Source organism: Salminus brasiliensis, chromosome 4, assembly GCF_030463535.1.
Source record: "Salminus brasiliensis chromosome 4, fSalBra1.hap2, whole genome shotgun sequence".
Taxonomy (NCBI): domain Eukaryota; kingdom Metazoa; phylum Chordata; class Actinopteri; order Characiformes; family Bryconidae; genus Salminus; species Salminus brasiliensis.
Genome location: NC_132881.1, coordinates 2,604,066 through 2,622,658, shown reverse-complemented (window position 1 = coordinate 2,622,658; position 18,593 = coordinate 2,604,066). Strand labels below are relative to the sequence as shown.

At 43.9% G+C, this 18,593-nt stretch overlaps 1 protein-coding gene across 1 annotated transcript in view; it reads left to right on the top strand.

The window, feature by feature from the left end:
• syne2b (spectrin repeat containing, nuclear envelope 2b) overlaps positions 1 to 18,593 on the top strand; it is a 123,356-nt gene that overhangs the window by 52,872 nt on the left and 51,891 nt on the right. The window contains exons 59-75 of the mRNA XM_072677330.1: positions 38 to 372; positions 469 to 613; positions 692 to 892; positions 1,324 to 1,583; positions 2,664 to 2,823; positions 6,855 to 7,010; positions 7,260 to 7,400; positions 7,491 to 7,673; positions 7,924 to 8,061; positions 8,609 to 8,794; positions 9,081 to 9,185; positions 9,296 to 9,448; positions 10,362 to 10,466; positions 10,757 to 10,915; positions 12,020 to 12,223; positions 14,106 to 14,168; positions 14,740 to 14,829. Coding sequence (XP_072533431.1) covers positions 38 to 372; positions 469 to 613; positions 692 to 892; positions 1,324 to 1,583; positions 2,664 to 2,823; positions 6,855 to 7,010; positions 7,260 to 7,400; positions 7,491 to 7,673; positions 7,924 to 8,061; positions 8,609 to 8,794; positions 9,081 to 9,185; positions 9,296 to 9,448; positions 10,362 to 10,466; positions 10,757 to 10,915; positions 12,020 to 12,223; positions 14,106 to 14,168; positions 14,740 to 14,829 — 2,784 coding nt within the window. The remainder of the gene's footprint in view (positions 1 to 37; positions 373 to 468; positions 614 to 691; positions 893 to 1,323; positions 1,584 to 2,663; positions 2,824 to 6,854; positions 7,011 to 7,259; positions 7,401 to 7,490; positions 7,674 to 7,923; positions 8,062 to 8,608; positions 8,795 to 9,080; positions 9,186 to 9,295; positions 9,449 to 10,361; positions 10,467 to 10,756; positions 10,916 to 12,019; positions 12,224 to 14,105; positions 14,169 to 14,739; positions 14,830 to 18,593) is intronic.

The window sequence follows — 18,593 nt, the reverse complement described above, 5'->3', positions numbered from 1 at the left end:
TGGGGGTAACCGACTTCCCATTCTTTCCTTTTTCCAGACCAGTCTATCAAAAGCAAAGGAGTTGTTAAAAAACTATTCCACAGAGGTCACCAGTACCATCCGATCCCTCCAGGAGGCTGAGTCAGTCATCCTTCCATCTCTCTGCTCAGCCAGGAGCTGTTCAGAAGGGCTAAAGGACATCCAACAGACCTTGTCAGCTTTAGACATGGAGTTCCAATCCCATGTCGCCAAGCTTCAGGCTCTTGCCCCCTTCAGCTCCTTGTTTCCCAAAGAGAAATCAGAACACCTCCATGTTGAGATCCTCAGCCACCTTTTGGTTAGGGAGTCCACGCTAAAGGCCCAAGCCCAGCTCAGGCTAGAAGCCTTGGAGAGGTACTTTGACATGATTCTTCATTATGGGTTGTAGTTTGTAATTTCTGTATGGGAAAGTCATCAGGTCTCATTTCTTCTGCGTTTGGCTTCTACCAGGTGTGTTAACTGCCAGAGAACCATCCGCACCTGCTACGAAGAGTTATGCCAGAGTGTGAGAGACTCTGAAACAAGCCTGGCTGAATGTGTTTCGAAAAAAATCACATCTCTGAAGGACAGCGCTGACCAGCAGGAGCGACTTCGGGTGAGGAACCAGAGAGCACTGCACTGTGCCGGCAGTGTTGAGGAAGGAGCTAATTTCTTCTTCTTCTCTTGTGTTCAGACTCTGGTCCAAGAGGTGGACGCCCTGCCCGGCAAGCTGGACGAGCTGACGGAGTGGTGTCCAGTGCAGGGATGCCGTGCCAACAGAGAGGATGCTGTGAGCGCCATCTGGGGGCAAGTGGCTAAACTGCAGCGATGCGCCAGAGATCTACGAGCACACTGGGAACAGAGAGGAGAGGAATGGAGAGGAATTACAAAGAGTGTAAGTCCCAGTCCTGCATGCAAAAGTTTGGGCACCCCTGCTTGATCAGTACCATTTGGGGGGTTTAAGGATCACAGTCTTTTAGTACTTTTTATAACCCACCCACTCACTAGGACCCTCTTTATCACTTGTAATGCTCCTGACACTAGGAGGGTAAGAACAAGCCCATGCCTTCCCCAATATGCGTAAAGTCAGCTACCGCCTATAAACATTGTTTGTATTATAAAATGCTCCTTTCCTTTTGTTTTACTCAACAATCGTACAAAACAAAAATAATAAATGAAGGGTTATTTAAAGGACTGTTTATGGACAATTTGCCCTGGGGGATCCAAACTTTTGCATGCCACTGTTTATAAAATGTGAAATTTAAGTTTAACCATATTGAGTAGGTCTATATTGTGCAAAAATGTATGATTTCCCCTGTTTGGCAGATGGAGCAAGCATCCCTGGTACTAGAGCAGATGGAGGCTGAGTTGCCAGAGCTTAACCGAGGGAAGGCCACAGGGGAGGAGCTGCAGGAGCTGCTGCAGTTTTGGTCACAGTACCATGACAGTTTGGACTGCCGGCACAGAGCGCTGTCCGCACTGGAACTGCGTGTGGCTAGACTGCTGGGAGTCCCCTCCCACTTGGAGCAAGCTCCGCCCATTCCACTGTGCCAAGAGTTGCAAAACATGCAAGAGCGCTACCGCAGGTCAGAGGGTTTGCTTTCATATGTTGCCTTTCTCATTCCCCTTCTGCGATTTTAATAGTATATTGTCCCTGTTGTGCAAAACCTTGCATCTCAAGCAAGAGGAAGAAGGTCAAAACCTTCTTAACTTTCACGACAGTGGCAATTTGCTCATTTACTTAAAATGGTTTGTTTAAAACATTGTCTGTAGAAAAGCATAGGCAGTGCAACCTCTCTCAAAAGTAAAGCAACCACAGCTCACAACTGACTGGTTGCAATATGGCATGTAGCTCCGCCCATCCCCATATATGTCAACGACAAGCCAGCCCATTTTCCATCTCGTCTTTCTCCTCTAATCTCCAGTGTCTCCAAATTCGAGCAGTTAGCTTTTTTGTAAGAAGGCGGGGCTACACTCAGGAATGAGGTGATTGACAGCCTTGGCTGGAAGAGATCGGTGGTCTGCATGGAGGTGTTCTGCATGGCGGTCTTTCTGTATCTGGAGTAGCTGGAGAGTTGTAGAGGAACTTGCATGAGCTGCACTTTTACTGTTGGAGTGTCCACTTACCAGACAAACTGGAAATCCAGGGAAAAGCTCAATGAAGGTGGTCTGAGACACTGAGGCTTGGTCTGGGAGAAGGGGAATGGGTCTACCAAATGAGTAGACGAGTCTGGCTCTGCCTCTGGTCTCTACTGCACAGACTCTGTACTGTATATACACTCTGTCCACTCAGTGAGTGGTCCTGCTGTCCTTGTTGAATTAGTAGCCGTGTCCCACCAACCTATTCCGCCTAATTTTTCACCTCACTGGTCTTGCTGAGGAAGGGGGTCGGCTTCTGGACTCCAGTGTTACATTCCAGAGGGAGAAAACAAGCACATTGCATGCAGTTCTGCTGAAAGCTGTGGAGCCCCGGCTTGTTTGTTGTTTACTTGTTTGTTTTCTTTGTTATTTTTGCTGTAAACACTTTAAACCAGCTTTTCTATTCCCTCCACTGTGGACTACACCCCATGCTTTTGATGCATTTGGATTTGGGGAATTTACTCAGACTTCTGGGGTCTTACCAGAGCTGACCTTGATCTTTAATGAACAACCTCTATGTCTTGCAGCCTGAAGGAGCGAAGTGCCCAGGGTCGTAAGGCAGTGGAGGCAGAGATGGAGGAGAGGGAGAAGGTGCGCAAAGAGCTGCAGGGGATCAGGGAGTGGCTTGTGGCTGCAGTGACACTGCTGTCAGCTCTGGAACATGCGCCCAGCACCAAACAGCTTCAGGTGGGTCTCACTTCCATTTAACACAAGACTGTTTAGCGGTTAGGCAGGTTATGTGGTAGCAGTGCTGAATGTGAAGGTCTGTGATCTCTATTAGATGGTACCTGAACAGTCTCATAGTTGATGAAGGATATCCCATCTGAGAGCTTGGGGAATTCCCAAATTTCAGAGTAGACATGCTAATCCCCGTCCACTGCCTATAGTGGACACACAAGTGTCAGAGCTGCCCTGGGCACGACTTTGGGGTGGAGGTCAGTTGGACCCACCTACCTAAACATCATTGTAGACCAGTCACACCCCTTGCACTCATGCCAATGGTATTCCCCCAGTGGTAGTGGCCTCCTTTTGTACAATAATGCCAGTAGAAGGTGTTCTGCAATGGTTTGGGGAACATGACAAACAGTTCCAGGTGTTGATGAGGCCATTCCTGGCCTCCGGATATCCTGATGGAGCATCTATGGTAATGCTGTGGAAAGTTCCTTCCATGGTGGCTCCACATTGCAAGTTACAAGGACTTGAGCACCTTCAGAGGTCTTGGAGAGTCCATCCCTCTGTGGGTCAAGACCATTTTGGTGGTATATTAGGTAGGCAGGTGGTCATAAAATCCTTGATTTGACATGGTTAAACACATTGGTCAGGACAGTTGGTGGCATTTTGCATTTCTTACAGCATTTCTTATAATTCTCCACCAAATTCGAGAAGGATCCCTTCAAACACAACTAAAACATCTGCTTCAAGATGGCCAGCATCCTCTGCTCTAGTTTCTCGTTCAGCTTAGTTCCAGTACCTTTGGATGTCTTAAGTGTTAAGTGTCTTAAATGTCTAAAGATAAGGCTTCTACTTCTGAGGTCTTTGCCTATTTTAATACACTGAGAAAGTGGCTTTTGCTGTAATGTGGAGAAACACTCAGTTCTTACAGGTTATTCAGCTGTAAGGTCACTCATTAGGTCACTCAATAGAGTTCCTCCACTCATTTATCCACTTCTATCCCTTTCAGGGTTGCTAGGAGTGATTGTACTAATGAGTGTGTGAGAGAGTGTGTGTGTGTGTGGGGGGGGGGTTGTGGTTTCATCATCTACACAATGCATTGCTTGTTTTTGACCTAGCAATCATGATCCACACCAATAGAAACGAACATAAACAGGAGCCACTGAAGATAGTTGGTTTTCATATCACCTGTCATAATAATAATAATGGTAATAATATTATGACTGATTGGTGTGTGCATTTATTTTTATTAATATAACACATATATAGGCCTATGCAAAAGTTTGGGCATGCCTGGTTAAATGAATGGTTCTTTTTTCTGATTTTTCCTTCGTTAGTTGGTTGGTTCGTTCTTTGCTATGATTGGTTGTTTATGGGAAACTCAGCCCAAACTGCTCTTTAAATGCTGCCATGGAAGATCCCCTTAAAAGAGAACATATGCAGAACATTTCATAAGTTCAAAGAAGTTGATGTAATAGTTCTTTTTCACTCTAAGGATTCTTTAAAGTGGTTCTTCTATGGCATCGCTCAAAGAACCACCTGATTTTTTTGAGTGTACCATGTAAAGTCCCAGCCAATGAAAGTTCTAAGTGGACATCAGTGGTATATGGGTTCTAGGATAAGGTTTTCTGAACGTAAAGGGATGGTTTGGCTCTCACCACTGGGTGCTCAGACTCGGCACGACGGTTAGTTTTATGTTTCACAGTTTCAAAGATGGGTAAATGGACGTCTTGACTGAGGGTCTGTTTGGTTTTGAATGGGCTTCACTAGAACAAAGGCAACTGCTCTGGAGTGGCCGTTATGCTGACTCCAGGCTGCGCGCCAGGTCCAGTCCCCATGCTTTTCATGAGTGTGTGATAATGCAGGACGCCAGCGCAGCTCAGCTCAGCTTCTTAAACTCTCTTGCAGTTACAGTTGAGGTTTTTGCTGAATTCTACCATAACTGTAATCCTTCTGTTCTCACAGTTTCATCACGTAAACACACAAACACAGAGGGTTTATGTCAAAATGTAAGAAAAGCCTGGTCAGATCTGGAAGAAGATTCTTTGGGCCAATGAAACCTAGAAGAACTTGAGCATGGAGAGGAAAAACAGAAGGGCTCATGATCTGAAGTATAGCACATCATCTGTCAAACATGGTGGAGGCACTGCAGCAGCTCCACTGTAGCATGGACATGTGAACATGTGGGTCACTGGTGTTTATTGGTGATGTAACTACTGAAGGGGAAGCAGGATGGCTTCTGAAGGGTATAGAGCTCTACCTTCTCCTCAGATTCAGTCAAATGCTGCAACACTGATAGGATACACCTCACAGTGTAGATGGGAAATGACCCATCTGAGTGGGTTTGTATATACAATTTTAGTGGGACCCAAGCGGGCTTTCCAAATGGGCCCCATTGTTACAGCCCACCTTAATCTTACATCTTACATAGGGCCCATGTTTAACCCCCTACTGGGTCCATCACAGACCCTGGTGAGACGCTGGTGGGCATGCCTATGTGGGGCCAGCATGCTACTCATACAGGCCCTACATGGATATATCAGGGGCTTTGTGGAACCAAAGTAAGCTGTTTATTAATTTTCTGCGGCTAACAGACGACTGTGCTAGCCACCATTTCTAAGAGGGCGCCATCTACCCACCTGGAGAGAGCACAGCCAGTTGTGCTCTCTCAGACTCCAGCTACTGATGGCAAAGCGGCCAAGGTACATATGTGCTTGAGCCCCAACCACTACCTTTTTGCTTTCTATGCTTTCATATAGCTGGATGCAATCTAATCCTCCTCACAGCACTGATCCAACATTGTCAGGCTTTCTCAGAAGACTTGATGCTTCTTTCTGCAATAAATAGGAACAAACTCCCTCATTACTGCCTTGGATTTCAAAAGAAACGCTGGAGGACCAGGTGTCTACAAACTTTTGGACAGCTTTTGGCGGTGTAAATTCACATACCTTTGTGTCCTGCATTGCAAGTGGATCCTCCTAGTCATAGCCCAGGGCCAAGAGTGATGTCATTGCTCACACACACACACACACACTTTTACTCACTCTTTCAAACAATCTAGCGTCTGTTTTATCTTCCCGGGATAACAATCCGGACTCCGAGATCGGAATCGCAGACGCTGGGTAACTTCTCTGTTTAGGTCACTTTTAGGGTCTGGTGTGTATCGACTCTGATCAGCTGGGTCTCAGATAACTCATTAGAATGTGAAAGGAGGGAGCTGAGTGTTTTTCGCCGCTCTGGGCTGAAAGGTGAAGAGGGCCGAGGTTTAGCAGCCGAGAGAAAGAGGAGAGGGACGGGTTTAGAGAGCGCTGGGTGAGCTTCAGTTAAGAGGGGCTGAGAAAGAAGCTGGCAGAAGCTCTCACACAGTGCGGCGCTGCCTGGCTCGTCCGGTAAGACGATGCATACCGTCGTAGATGCTGGCTTATTCATCTGCTTGCTGTAGTGAATGTAGAGCATTCATAGGATATCTTGGCGTGGGCTGAAGGTAGAGCTTCGGTGAAGTGATGTTCTGGTGTGCTGTTTATACATCTGCTGCTACTGGGCTTCATTTAGCCTCTGGAAAATACAGCCATGTGAAGAAATTAAGACACCCTTGAAAACCTTGTCTGGACATTCTGGATCTTCATTTGACCAGTACTGAGAGATGGAGGTCATTTGACGAAACACAAATGCCCAGGTGTTGGAATTTCCGTCAGTTGGCCTTTTCTAATGATGACTGTATTCTTAGGTTGTAACGCACAGATTGATAAACATGAATAAGATGGCTGATCATTTCCTACTGTCTGAAGTTAAAGTATACAATCCTTTTAGGAGCCATGGTTCTATTAAAAGTGCCTAAACTACCCCAGTATGGTGGGAAACTGCAAATCTGGCAACCATGTCAGTCAGGCTGTCTGCTTATTTGGTTAGCCTCTTTTCACAGGCCCCCTAGTGGCTGTTCTGCCAGCAGAATGGATATGGACTCCATACTGAGGGGACATTAATGTTATTAATTTTATGATTCATAATCTCATTTATTAAGAAAACCTTACCTCTGCTGTCTGTAGGAGGTTCACTCAGAGCTGTGCACCCAGAAGGCCGTGCTGCAGCGCATCATGGAGGGGTTGAGGATGAAATACTCGGACATGTACATGCTGGTGCCCGTGGAGATTGAGGGCCCACTACAGGAGGTCTCCCTGTCGCTCCAGGAGGTGGAGGACCAGGTAATTACCTCATTTATTGCTTACTTTTCTGTGGAGCAGCCGAGGCCTAAAGGTTCGAGGAGCAGGCTTGGAACTGGAAGGTCTCGGGTTTGATCCCCAGGACCAGCATCCGCTAAGGTCAGCTAAGGACTATGAGGTTCCTTTGAGGATTATCAGCATGTTGTACTGCTTGTATAAAGTCAGTGGATAAACCAAACAGGAAAACTCCCAGTAAGAAGCTGACCTGTTTTTTTTCTTTCTTCTACTCAGGTGGAGGAGGCGGTGGAAAAGAGTGGTCCACTGCACAGGCTGGATGCCAAGCTCTCTGAGATAAGAGCCGGCCTGGAGTCCGCACGGATCCGGCTGGAGCAAAAGAGTCCCAGCGTTCCAGAGGCTGAGAACATGCAGAAGGTCTGATACACACACTGAACAACTCACTTTAGACTATGTTCTAGTCTTAGCATTTGTTTGAGTGTGTGTGTGTGTTTGTTTCTCCTGTAGCGTGTGTGGGATGAGTTGGATGTTTTGCACTCTCGGCTGGCAGCGGTCGAGGTGGAGCTCCAGGACGTTGGTGAGGAGAAGCCCCAGGAGGCGCAGGTTCTCGCAGAGAGACTGGCTCAGACCCAGCAGCTTCACACACATCTGACCAAACGGGCCGAGGACAGAACGACCTTCCTCAGCAAGGTCAGAGCCGCGACACCCGACACAACACTGGCCACTTTATCGGAAACTCCTCTCTTGTAGCTCCACCTTGCTGGTGTTCAGTTAGAGACAGTAGCCCTTGTCCTTTAGACCACAGAGGCGCTCTAGGCTGGGTACTTTTGGGTGGCGGTCCCACGCTTAGCCTACCTGTGATACTGATGTGCCTCATACACTGTGTGTGTGTGTGTGTGTGTGTGTGTGTGTGTGTGTGTGTGTGTGTGTGTGTGTATAGATGCGTGGTTGGCTCCTGGAACATGAAGAGATGGTGAAAGGCTCTCAAAGCTGGATAACTGAAGCTCAGTCTTGGCTCACTGCACCGTGCACCTACACCACTGCCAAATGCCTGGACAGCCATGTAAACGCTTTACAGGTAACACTCAGATTCACACACTCACAGATTTGTTTTTATACAATGTCTGGACCCTATGTATATATATTTACTCAGCACCTTGCATTTTTAATTAAGGTGGGAGGAACTTCAGGCTCCTGCAGATGGCACTGCATGAGGTATGATGGTACCTGCCAGGTGTGACGGGAATCATACTTTGAGAATAGTTGATACAGGGCAGCGAGAGTCTTGTTGGATATGAGAAAAATGGGCCACAAAGCAGATACAGTTAATGATTGGCTTAAAGGAGGGATTGCATTTGGGGGTGGCCAGAGACCATAGTATGATGGAAGGAGAAGGAATGGAAGGGTACGGTCATGTGGGTCCACCAGCAGTGGCAGAAATCCCAAATGCTGAAACTATTCTCAAAGTATGAGTCCCATCACACACCCTGCAGGTATTCATAGCCCCATCTGCAGGAGCCTGACGTTGCTCCCACCTTAATTAAACAGGCAAGGTGACTAATTTTTTGTCCAAGGAGCTTATTATTTTATATATGTGTAATAATGTCATTATCATTTCTCTATAGCTGGTTCTGGACGATTCGGAGCAGATTCGTCAGACGTTGCAGGGCTTTGAGAGTGTGTTGAAGGAGATGCAGAGTGTGTGTGATGTTAGCGGACTGCAGCAGGTGCTGTTGGAAGCAGACCGCCGTGTGGCACACATGCAGCAAAGCCTGCTGGAGCCTGTCTCACAGCTAGAGCACGCTGCGGCTGTAAGTCATCCATGGCCTAAAATCCCAGAGAGCATCACTGGTCTTGGTACTGTTGTGGGATTATTAGTTCTGCCACTCTGCCTCATCCCAAAAGTAGTGGATGGAGGCCAGTGCAAACATCATCTACCCTTTTAGACGATGTTTGACATTGAGAAGTGACTGGTTTCCATAATTACAAGAGGTGTCTGTATACTTTTGTACACACAGTGTAGATAATTACAGGTGTAGATTCATCTGTGAAGCTCTGTGATGTGCTGGGCTCTGCATTACACTTATGTTCCTACAGGAGGTGGACGCCATGGAGGCTGAGCTGAAGATCATGGAGAAGGACGTCACTGACCTTAAATCAGCACTGACCTCAAAGGAGGGCATCAGCCAGGACAAGCTCCAGGTGTGTGAGGTTGGATTCGATCCAAGTGGTACAACAGTGTGTAAATGAATTGTTTGTCAGTTTGATTCATTTGTGTGTGTGTGTGTGTGTGTGTGTGTGTGTGCGTTCAGGCTGCTGAAGGCAGGGTCGAGCTGATGAAGAGGACGGTAGCTGAACTGCAGAGCTGTAAGGCCGGACTTTGTTTACCTGAAAGTGCAGAAAACACACTCACTGTGTTCAAGAGTGCAGATTTACTGCTGAATCAGCTCCTGGAGCTTGAGCAGGTACACACACGTATACACACACACACACACTCACACACTTACACAAACTCATACATACACACACATTATGTGTAGTTTGTATTTTTAGCTTAATGCTAGAATAAGCTGCTGCCACTATGATCCCGGGTCGAGCTGCTTGTCATCAGCAGCCGGAGTCAGAGAGAGCACAGTTGGCCTTGCTCTCTCAGGGGTGGGTTAATAGCACTTCCTCCCCACATCACCCAGCGCGAGCGTCTGTTAGCTGTATTGGAGCTGGGGGGCTGTGTGTAGCAACGCTGCATTAGTAGCAGTTGGAAAAGAGGCGGTGGCTGGCTGCACATGTGTGGGAGGAGACATGTGAATGTGCTAATCTTCACCCTCCTAGCATGAATCATTTAGAAGCATGTTATCTAATTCACTGCTAGATTACCTTACTAAAAAGGTCATGTTGCGGGGTACTCGCTCCAACCTATTTGAGAGTTTATGGACTAAAGTAATTAACATTGTATTTTAAAGAGGTGAGATAGATATAGGTGACAGTCTTCGTCCAGTGTTTTTTAGCAACATTAGCCTAGCATCTCCTATTCTAACCATGTTTTGGCTGACTGACTGCATCTGGGGTCAGTAATCAATCATGTTTATCTGATTTTGCACCAAACTATTCCTTTAATCTAAAATATCATTGATTGAACAGGACATGTTTGGTGTCTGAACGTTTGCTCAGTTTTGTATTGGAACCTTCACCAACCAGTTAGCACGTCTAAATGATCACACACTCTCCTCAAGGCGTGTTTAGGAATTTCTTATAGGCTATCTATTAACATGGGCTGAGGAACGTTAGCATAGCTAATAACACTCTGTCCATTATAATGAAAGTGATGCAACATGACTCCTCTCTCTCTCTCTCTCTCTCTCCCTCTCTCACTCCTTGTAGCTGGTTCTGGAGCACACTGTGGTGGTGGAAGTGGACTCTCCTCCTGCAATGTGTGAGAAACCCACCCTCAGCGTCCCACCAACCATTGCTGAAGAGGAAGTGCCGGTACGTCTGGGGAACCAACAACCAGAACAGCCATAAAACTGATAAAAACTGTTTGTTGTTGTTACTGTACCTTTAAGACTGAGACTGATACTCAAGCTCTACTCTGATTGGCTGTCTGGTTTACTTTACCTCATTCAAAAAGTAGCCCAGGCTTGATACACAGAGTGAGGGGGTGGGGCTAAGCTGCTTTAGGCTGACTGGTTGCATTTATGTAAATATATGCGAATGTGATTTGTGACATCATAGCCTTTTGTGTTAAAACGTGTGTGTGTGTGTGTGTGTGTGTTTAGGACAGTGGCCTGGAGCAGGGTCAGATTGAGATCGTGCGAGTGAAGGACGATGTGCTGAGAGGATCTGGAGCCATTCTGATGACCGTAGAGGAGTCCAGCCCTGAGCAGAGGCTCAGCTGGGTCACGGAGAAGAGCAGCCCGTCTCCAGCTCACACTCAGGTTATAATACAGCCTCACCTGTACACACCTTCACACTCAGTGTTGGGTAAAAGAGATTTCTGAGGCATTATAAGCTTGCTTAGGGGCATTATTAACTACTGGTATGTTATTAATTACTCATACACATAAGCTTTAAAGCCTAAAGGCCTGTATGTGGAGCCCATACTTCAGTACCTCACCCTCAAGCCACATAAGCCACATATTAGTTCACAGCAGTTACTGAATCACTTTTACTTGGTAGGGTATCATTTGTAGAATCATGTGCCGAATCATTTGCAGTTAATGCGGAGTTGTTTATTACATATGCTGAATTATTTGTAGTAGATACTGAATCATAAATAGTCGATACCAAATTGCTTATATCAGTTACAGAATAATTTATAGCTGTTACTGCATCATTCATAGTTGACACTGCCTCATTTATAGTATATAGTGGGTCATTTGGAGTAGATACTGAATCATTTATGGTAGGAGATGAATTAATTTGAGCTAATACTGAATACTTTTATAATAGATACTGAATCATTCATAATGTACACTGCATCCTTTGCAGTAGATACTGAATCATTTATATTTCATGCTGAATCATGCGTAGTAGAAATTGCATCCTTTATAGTATGTTCTGATTCCTTTACAGTAGATAATGAGTTGTTTATAATAGTTATTGAATCATTTATAGCAGGTTCTGATTCATTTATAGTATTTACTGGATCATTTTATAGCAGGTAAGGGGTGATTTATATTAGATAATGAATCATTTATAGTAGTTACTGAATCATTTATAGTTGAAATTGAGTCATTTACTATAGATAATAGTTACTGAATCATTACTTTTCTCACAGTACTAAAACTCTAATCCACAACCTCAGTTTTTCATTCTTCTGGACTATTTTGGGAAGTAGGAATTATTAGGGATTTGCGCACAAAGCCGGCATTGTGTTCCTAATGTAGCCGCGTTCTTACAGACTCACTCTTAACTCAGCTATACTGAATCTGTCACACTGAGGCTCAGAGCCCTGCTCCTCTGGAGGGTCGGTAACTGCTCTGGTATGCATGGATACAGCTAGTGATGAGCCCATGTGTGTGTTCAACATGACCAAGCAGCAGACACGCCATGAGGAAGAAGAAGAGGAGGAGGAGGAGGAGATATTTGTGGATGTGAGAGAGGAGGACGAGGACGGTCATTATGAAAATGATGATGAAGATGACGATGAGGAGTATGTGGATGCTAGAGGAGAAGATGATGAAGAGCATGGAATATCTTCGTCCACCCCAGGCAGTGCAGCTGTGAGCAGGTGTACCACGGAGGTAAACCCATTCCCTGGAGGACGCTCCTCAAGGAAACCCTCCTTTACTTCATCTCTGTTTCTCCTCACCATTCTGTCCATCCTTCACTGTCTTCCTGATCTTCCTTACGGAGTTCTTCTCCTCATTCTCTCATACTGTCCTGCTCATATCACATTTTATTTATTTATTTATTATTTTTTCTTTACTAGTTACTCCAAGCACTAATTTGCTAATTTGCACTAAACTAGTTTCTCAAAATTCACAGATGTCACAAATTTGCTAGAGAAATTCCACAGCAGTTAATAAATGAAGCTTTTTAACTGTACTTTGTTGTAACTGTAGAATTTTCTGCCTAAGCTGTGCTTCACTGCAATGTTATCGTGGAGAAAGGTGTTTTTGGCACAATGCGAATTATGTCTTTTATAGTAGTTACTGAATCATTTACAGTAGATAATGAGTCATGTATGGTAGTTCCTAAATTATTTATATTGTTAAGGAATCATTTATAGTTTTTACTGATTCACTTATTAGTAGATAATGAATCATTTATAGTAGTTATTGAATCATTTATAGCAGAAAATGGATAAATTACAGTATTTACTGATTCATTTATAGTATTTTCAGAATCATTTATAGTAGTTACTGAATCATGTGTAGTAGATACTGAATCATGTATAGTAGATACTGAATCATGTATAGTAGATCAATCATTTATGGCAGACAATACTTTTTAATAGTTACTGAATAATGTATAGTAGATAACGAGTCATTTATAGTAAATAGTGAATCATTTATAGTGAATAATAAATAATTTATGGGAAAAAGGTTCCTTTATCCCCCTTTAGCACAACTGCAGCGTTTATTTGGGAAAACTGCCAAACCGGGACTGAAACAAGCGATCATCTGCTAACGCTAAAAGCTGGACTCAACAGCGAGCCATCCAAGTTACCAAAGAACCAAATCACACTGGTTTAGAGGATAAAGCCTCATATCTGAGAGCACAGCCTGGAGTGAACGGTCTTAGCAGTGTTTTCCACTGTTTTCAGGCTCAGTAGACTGGCTCATCCAGGTTTGCTTGCTGTGCCTTTTACTTGTAGTTTATCTTGGTCTGGATTCCAGTTGTTTCTGTGAACTGCAGCGATCCTGAATCTCTCTCCATGGGAAAGACGTTGCGGTGCAGTTTGACCAGTATTGCATTTGCCTTTGCCTTCAGTGCTCTTTCATACTTTTCTGCCTCACTTTATCCTTCTCCTGCACTTCTCCTCATCTTCCTCACTCTTCCTCACCTCCTCCACTCCATCTTGGATCTGGCATTTTCACCGTTTCTCAGTTCAGCACATTGATAACACGTCGTTCCTCTGAGGCCTGCATGAGAAGCAATGCTTGCACTGCTCTGCTGTTTTTACCACCATACGACCTCAGCCATAACATTAAAACCACTGCCAGATGAAGTGAATAACACTGATGATCTGGTTCCAGTCAGATCCAACAGGACATGCCTTGACGGGTCAGGGCTGTTTTGGTGGCACAAGGGCGACCTACTCAATATGGGCAGGTGGTTTTATTGTTAAGGCTGATCGCTGCATATGGAAGTCATTGATTGGCCTGTGTTATGCCTTGTTGAAAAAGCAAGAAGCTCTGTTACCAATATGCTTTCTTAAGGCCTTATTCACTACCTCTGCATGTGTTATAAAGTCCCTATGTAGGGAGCCTTCAAATATACTTCTTTTCCAGTAGGACTGAATCAGTCGAGCACAGGAGAGCTGCTAGAAACTATATGTATAAAAATAAATCTGGTAAAGTAGATAAAGAACAAGCTGGAAATGTTTTTTAGGTCATGCAGGTCGTACTACATCCAAAGGCCAATAGACATTTATACTGACTGTACTGTCTTACTGTGTAGGGCGCTGAGAGTGGAGGACCAGCCAAGTCTGGGGAGCAGGACAGGATGGTAACGGATCCCAAGGTAACTTTAAAGTGGTCTATGAATGGTAAATTGGTGCTCTGTGACCCCCCCCCCCCCCCCAACACAGTACAGCTTGTTTTGAAGGATTTCTTATTAGACTGATTAGGATTTTTGGAAAGTTTGTGAATTACCGCTTCTTTGGAGTAGAGTACAAACAATCCAGTATGAATCTGCTGTGACGTTTTCACCTTTCACTTTTTACTTTTCTAACAGTCTAAAGTCATAACTGTGGAGTGAGTGGTGTTTTAATCTAGAATGAATCTGCATTTTCTGCTGTTTTTACAGTCTGGCTGTAATAACTGTGGAGTTATTGTAATCCAGTATGAATCTGCAATATGTAGTGTTTTACAGTGGGATAGTAAAAACTGTGGAGTAATTATAATCCAGTATGAATGTGTGTGTGTGTGTGTACGTTTTACAGTCTGACCGTATTAACAGTGGAATGAATGGTGTTTTTAATCCGGTATGAATCTGCATCTGGGTGTAGTTTTCACAGTCTAACTGTACATAATGACGTAGTGCTTTTAACCCAGTATGAATCTGCAGTGTAAGGCCCTCTCCATCTCTCTAGGCTGTAGAACCTGCCCCGGGAACGAGCGCTCAGGAGGCTGGACCTAAGCCAGAGGCGACCGTGCGAACGCAGTCTCCCCCCAAAGAGCTGGTAACCAAAACCCCATTCGTTAGAGAACTCTCCAAGTCTCCCTCCAGAGGCCAGCAGAAGTGCGTGGTCTCCTAGCACTAGAGCTCTCTTTGACAGAACCTCTTGGTCTTAAAACTCCTCTTCTAGAACCAGAGCTCCGCTTCTAGAACTCACGTCTAGAACTTTCTAGAAGTAGAATCCTCCAATCAGTGCATTTACATGGTTTCTGAGCTCCAGACTGATGAAGCGACTGATGATTGACCTCAAGCTTTGCTTCTGACCTTGTTTACGTGCTGGACATTATCTTCTCTGTTGGAGATATGACTCCATCAGCATCTCTAGGCTTTTTTTCCATAGCCTTTTTTTATTGGCCGTATGATTGTGGATTCTGGCCAATCAGCAGTGAGGAAGTGACTGAAACACTGAAACAGTGAATATTTTAAGCTTTCAAAGCACTTTAAAACTTAACACAATAAACCATTATTTAAAAAAAACTACACACAATTGTGGTCAGAAGTTTATAGACACTCACCATGGACATGAATAATAGCAATATTGGGCTTCCAATGATTTGTTTTTTTGGGCAGAATGAGTGACATCATACATCTTAAATAGAAACAAACTAAAAAATTGGTTCTGAAGCTTTCATTTCAAGTCAAAATACATACAGGTTAAAAAATGATCTGTACCCCCATTTAAATGATCAATTCAGCAGATCTGAAAGTTCCAAAAACCTGCCAATGCCAAGACCTCTTAACTTCCTGTTAGTAATCATGATGGACTACAGCTGGGAGTGCCTTTATGCCACTTAAAAACGTTTTTAAGGGTTTGATTGACAGCATTCATTGGACTGACCAACACACAGTACAGTGGGGAAATCCAAGAAGCTCAGAGCAGATCTGAGAAGGATGATCAGGGATGTACACAAGCCGGGGACGTCTCTTGAAGCCATTTTTAAACATAGGTTGTTGCTAATGTAAGGATGAATGTCCTGTAAGTTGTGAAGAGATGAAGACACTCTGCCAAGATCTGGAAGAAGACCCTAACGGTCGCCCTCAGCTGACAAGGAAATTGGTTCAGATGGTCAGGAACAAGCTAAGAACCACAGATGCTCAGGCCTACCTTGAACTGGAAGCCGCTGGAACACCGGCGTCACTGTCTACAGTCAAGAGAGTTGTGTATCGCAAGAAAGAAGCCCTGATGCTTCAACTGAAGTTGTAGCTGAATCACATGGACAAAGAAGAAACCTCCTGGAGGAACACTTTATAAAATGAGAGAAGATTGAAGGAGTAAAGGTGAAGCATTCAATCCCAAGAAAACCAACAGTACCAACTGTTAAGCATGGTGGTGGTACTGTCATGCTCTGGGGCTGTTTTGCTGTGGAACTGATACTCTGCACATATGAGTATATGGAATAAGTAAGAAGGAGGTGGACCTCAGAATTCTCCAGCATAACCTCAAACCATCTGCTAGACGGTTGAAGCTTGGAAGCACACTTCACATGTGGTGTAGAATAGATAAAGCAGGCTAACCTTATACCTTTGGAATTCCCAAAGTCCTGACCTCAACACTATTGGAAATATGTGGACTATGCTGAAATGTTGGGCTTATGCCAGAAAACCAAGAAATATAACAGAATTAAGACAATTCTGCCAAGAAGAGTGGTCAGATATCCAATCTGAGATTTGCCAGAAGATTGAACTACTGACAGTTTGACCTCTAAAAACTAAAAACTGCTGATAGGCTAAGCTCTGTAAAACCATAAAGCACTGACAGTATAAGCACTATATGACTAGAAACTACTGACAGTGTAAACAGTTTAAAACCAAAAACTACTGACAGTCTAAACACTATAAGACTGGAAACTACTGACAGTCTAAGCTCAATAAAACCATAAACTACTGACAATCTAAGCACTATAAAAACTACTGGCCATCTAAGCATAATAAGACTGGAAATTACTGACAGTCTACGCATAATAAGACTGGAAACTACTGACAGTCTAAGCTCAATAAAACCATAAACTACTGACAATCTAAGCACTATAAGACTAAAAACTACTGACCGTCTAAGCGATAGTAAACCAGATACTACTGACAGTCTGACCGCTATGAAACCAGATACTACTGACAGTCTAAGTGCTACAAAACCAGAAACTACTGACCGTCTATAAAACCAGACACTACTGACAATCTAAACCCTGTATGTATAATTGTGACTTCATAAAATCCCAAAGCATAAAAACCTGTATGCTGAATTTTAGTTTGGTCTATTAAAGCTGTATGTTGTCTCTCATTTCCATTAAATTCATGTCCACAATGAGTGTGTGTGAAATTCAGGCCCCACCTGTATTCTATTATAAATAGAACTCTATTAACTCTATTATATATATATATATATATATATATATCAGTTACCCAACAGATAAGGCTATAAGCTATGTGTATCCTGGTGCGAACCAAGAAGTGCTGCATTCCCATGATACAATCCAATCTTGCAAAGTTACAAATGTTAGAAAGTAACTCTTGTTTTTCTAAGCGGGGAAAATCTGCAGATGTGATTTTTCACTGATGTAATTGCATGCTATCTTTTTTGCCTACTAAATACAGAGACTAAAGCCTACAGTGTCAGTGCTTTTTTTAAAGCATGCGTTTCACTTTTGTAAAGCCGTGTTCATTTTGCATTGTTTTTAAAACTGTGACTTAACTGTGATCTAGGTTGTATGAAATTAAGTGTCTTTGATCGGTGAGGATTTTTACTTGTGTAAACTCTTGTCAAACACCCACTTTACCCAGGTGTTCAGTGTGTGAGTGCATGCTGGAGCAAATTCATACTGTTACTGATTCACGGTGTCTTTCTCCAGAACGTGGTGTTAACGTCACTACTTCTGTGTCACTGGTGGAAAATTACAGAGTCAAGGTTTTGCCCGCTCACAGTGAAGCTACACAGCCCTGCTGACTTAACCATGTTATAAGCATGCTATGCCAGGTGTCAAAGTGCTGTCATGAGGTGTTCATAAAATACCAGTATCATGTTACCATTACGGAAGGCTGTTCTGACCGTGTCTTATCAGTGGACATAATCTGTCATAACAGTTCATGACCACTTATAACCTCTCCAGTGATGTGCTTATGGCAGGGTTATGTCAGGGGCTATTTAGTAGGCCTCAAGTAAAGTCTTACTCCTTAATTCTGTGCTTTTGGGCCTTTTAGTTTCTTGGCCATGTAAATGCACTGATTTCTGTAGCACTGTGCATGCCCACAATCGCTCCGCCCCCTTTTCTCTTTCTGCCCTTTTGTCAACTTTATTGCCATCTTTCTTCCTTTTTTTGGTCTGCTTTTGAAAAAAAAACAAGATTGAAAAGAAAGAAAACGACAAAAAAACAACAAACAAACAAACGAAAATAAACCCACAGAAGTGATCTACTCTCGCCCGTCTCTCTCTCTCTTTTTCTGTGTGTCAGGAGCGAATAGGGCCGGCCGGGCTGAAGACACACCCTCTCACATACAGTCACTCTTACACTCGTACAGAAGCCACCAAAGATGCAAAAGCTGTGAGCACAGGCTCTCAGAGAGTAATGACCCTACCTGAAGTCATGACTACTGTTAAATCAGATACTACTGACCATCTGATCACTATAGCGCCACATAATACTGACAGTCTAAGTGCTATAAAACCTAAACCTACTGACAGTCTAAGTGCTATAAGACTGGACACTACTGACACTGTGACCACCGTAAAACCAGAAACTACTGACAGTCTGACCACCGTAAAACCAGAAACTA